We start from the raw sequence: 2,037 nt of genomic DNA, 5'->3' as shown, positions 1-2,037 counted from the left end.
GGTGACATGGTTCAGAACAGTTCGGAACCTATGCATTCTCTAGGGTCAGAAGATGAGGAATATTCATCCGCTGTGATACAATAGATTAGATACTGGCAAGTACTGGTTACACCAGTAAAAAAACGCAGTGACACATGCCATTTGGTGCTATAAGGTGATAAATCGTAGAACTGACAATGTGATAAAGTGGCCCAGAAGCCTCCCACTCTGTAACACTACATTACATGCCATTTTGATACCTACATACTGCCAGTCATCAGCAGCCATCTGAACATGTGCACACTTTTACTCATCTGCCCAACCCAACACAACAGTACATACTAAAACACCTAGCAGACACTTCCCTCAGAAACTGCACCAGATTGCCTATTTGGGCAACCCCGCAGCTTGCCTAACCAACTAGCAATTGACATCAGCAGCATTCCATGGCTAACGAAAGGGGCTACTACCACTGCATCAATAAGGACAGTAGCTCGCACACAGTAGCTCAACAAAACATGAAGATCGTGGCCATAGGTCCAAGGTGTCCACAAAGCTGTCCCTTCACCCAGCACAACAATTGTTGCGGTGAGGATGCATCAGGTGCTGCTGTGCAGGTCTTAGTACATGTGCATGACACCTTCACTTAATGCTATCAATGCCACTGTAGCAAGCTACATTTCCCTTAGAATATTTCAACGATTACTTTTAACAATAATTGTTAATTCGTTCATGATTCGACTCAAGTTTTGTACATGTTACGAGCCACGTCACATGCATCGAACATGACAGTTGTTCGTAAGCAAACCTAACGGGCTGGGGCCCTGGGCCCCACCAACATTATCCTAGTACGGCAAGACCGTGGTAGGGAATCTCCGGCAGGTAGGCCGAGATATAAGCTACCCGGGCGGGGTGCTCTGGCCAGACACTGACGTATCACATCTACTAGGTGTTCGGAGTTCAAGACTCCACTGCCGCCATCTCTGATTGTTTCATACATGTCTATGTACGCTAGTGCTTGCCGCTGGGTTGGACTTATTCCTACTCCGGCGAGGTGTAACACAGCAAAGGCGTAACCCGGGATGCTCAGATTGGCATTTGCGTCGTTACATTGCCCCCCACTTAGCAATGGACGTCCTCGGCCATTATTTCGAGCACAGGAGCCATCCCACCTCGCGCCAGTGCGCTGGTTTATCCATTACACCATGAAATCGCCAATTTGCGACTTGCTGGTTGCCAGAATCGAACCGCCGACCCGAAGTTTATTTCGGAATTCGTGCGGTCCCGTCTCGATACCATTGTAACACAGCAAAGGCGTAACCCGGGATGCTCAGATTGGCATTTGCGTCGTTACACGAGGACAGCCAACACCACGCTTCCGCTTATCCAGTCGACCCGCCAGGTGAGCAACTGCTACAGCCACGCAGAATGTACAACCGGGTGTTGGCTGACCGCTCATGCTTTTTGGGGTCGGGCGGCCAGGCAGCCTCTCGCTCCTCACAGGCCTTCCTCTTCTTCGTTCCTGCCCGCACCTTAAACTTGTTGTAGATGCTAGGATCCACCACAAAGTAAAGGCTGGGTTGGCGGCCCTCCTGGCCCGGAGCAGAGATGCCGAGTCGCTTGAACACGTCTTCGAGGTCATCAGCATTAATTTCCTTCATAGCCGACACAGTCATCTGGAAAAGGTACATTGCCAGCACCATAAGAGCATCAATGACGGGGAAGTTGGAGGACTTGGGCCTCAAGTATGTGTCCATCTTAGTGCTCATCATACCATGGACCTCATTGTCTGTGAAGATGTTATACTGCTTGCATTCCGGGATATCCAGCTTCTCCTCCTTGCCCCGCTCCAGAGTCTTCGGGTCCAATGGCAACACATCGAACTTGCCGCCAGTCGCCAGTGCAGCATGCATGACTGCCTCAAAGAGGTAGCCCTTTAACACCTTCGCTGCCATTTAGCAGAGATATCAATTCCCCCCTTTCACATTTCCATGCCCGTTTGGCAAACTCGACAGCCACCCATTTGGTAGCAAAGTTTAGGTACTGCACCTCGAACTT

At 50.1% G+C, this 2,037-nt stretch overlaps 1 protein-coding gene across 1 annotated transcript; it reads right to left on the bottom strand.

Moving 5' to 3' along the window:
* Window positions 1–1,361: 1,361 nt before the first annotated feature.
* On the bottom strand, window positions 1,362–1,934 carry VOLCADRAFT_101036 (uncharacterized protein; the record flags this gene model as incomplete). Its single annotated transcript, XM_002959501.1, has 1 exon — window positions 1,362–1,934. One exon carries the CDS (start codon window positions 1,932–1,934, stop codon window positions 1,362–1,364), a length of 573 nt encoding a protein of 190 aa, XP_002959547.1.
* Between the last annotated feature and the right edge of the window lie 103 nt (window positions 1,935–2,037).

Source organism: Volvox carteri (genome assembly GCF_000143455.1).
Source record: "Volvox carteri f. nagariensis unplaced genomic scaffold VOLCAscaffold_305, whole genome shotgun sequence".
Classification (NCBI taxonomy): domain Eukaryota; kingdom Viridiplantae; phylum Chlorophyta; class Chlorophyceae; order Chlamydomonadales; family Volvocaceae; genus Volvox; species Volvox carteri.
This window is presented reverse-complemented; position numbering and strand designations above follow the sequence as displayed.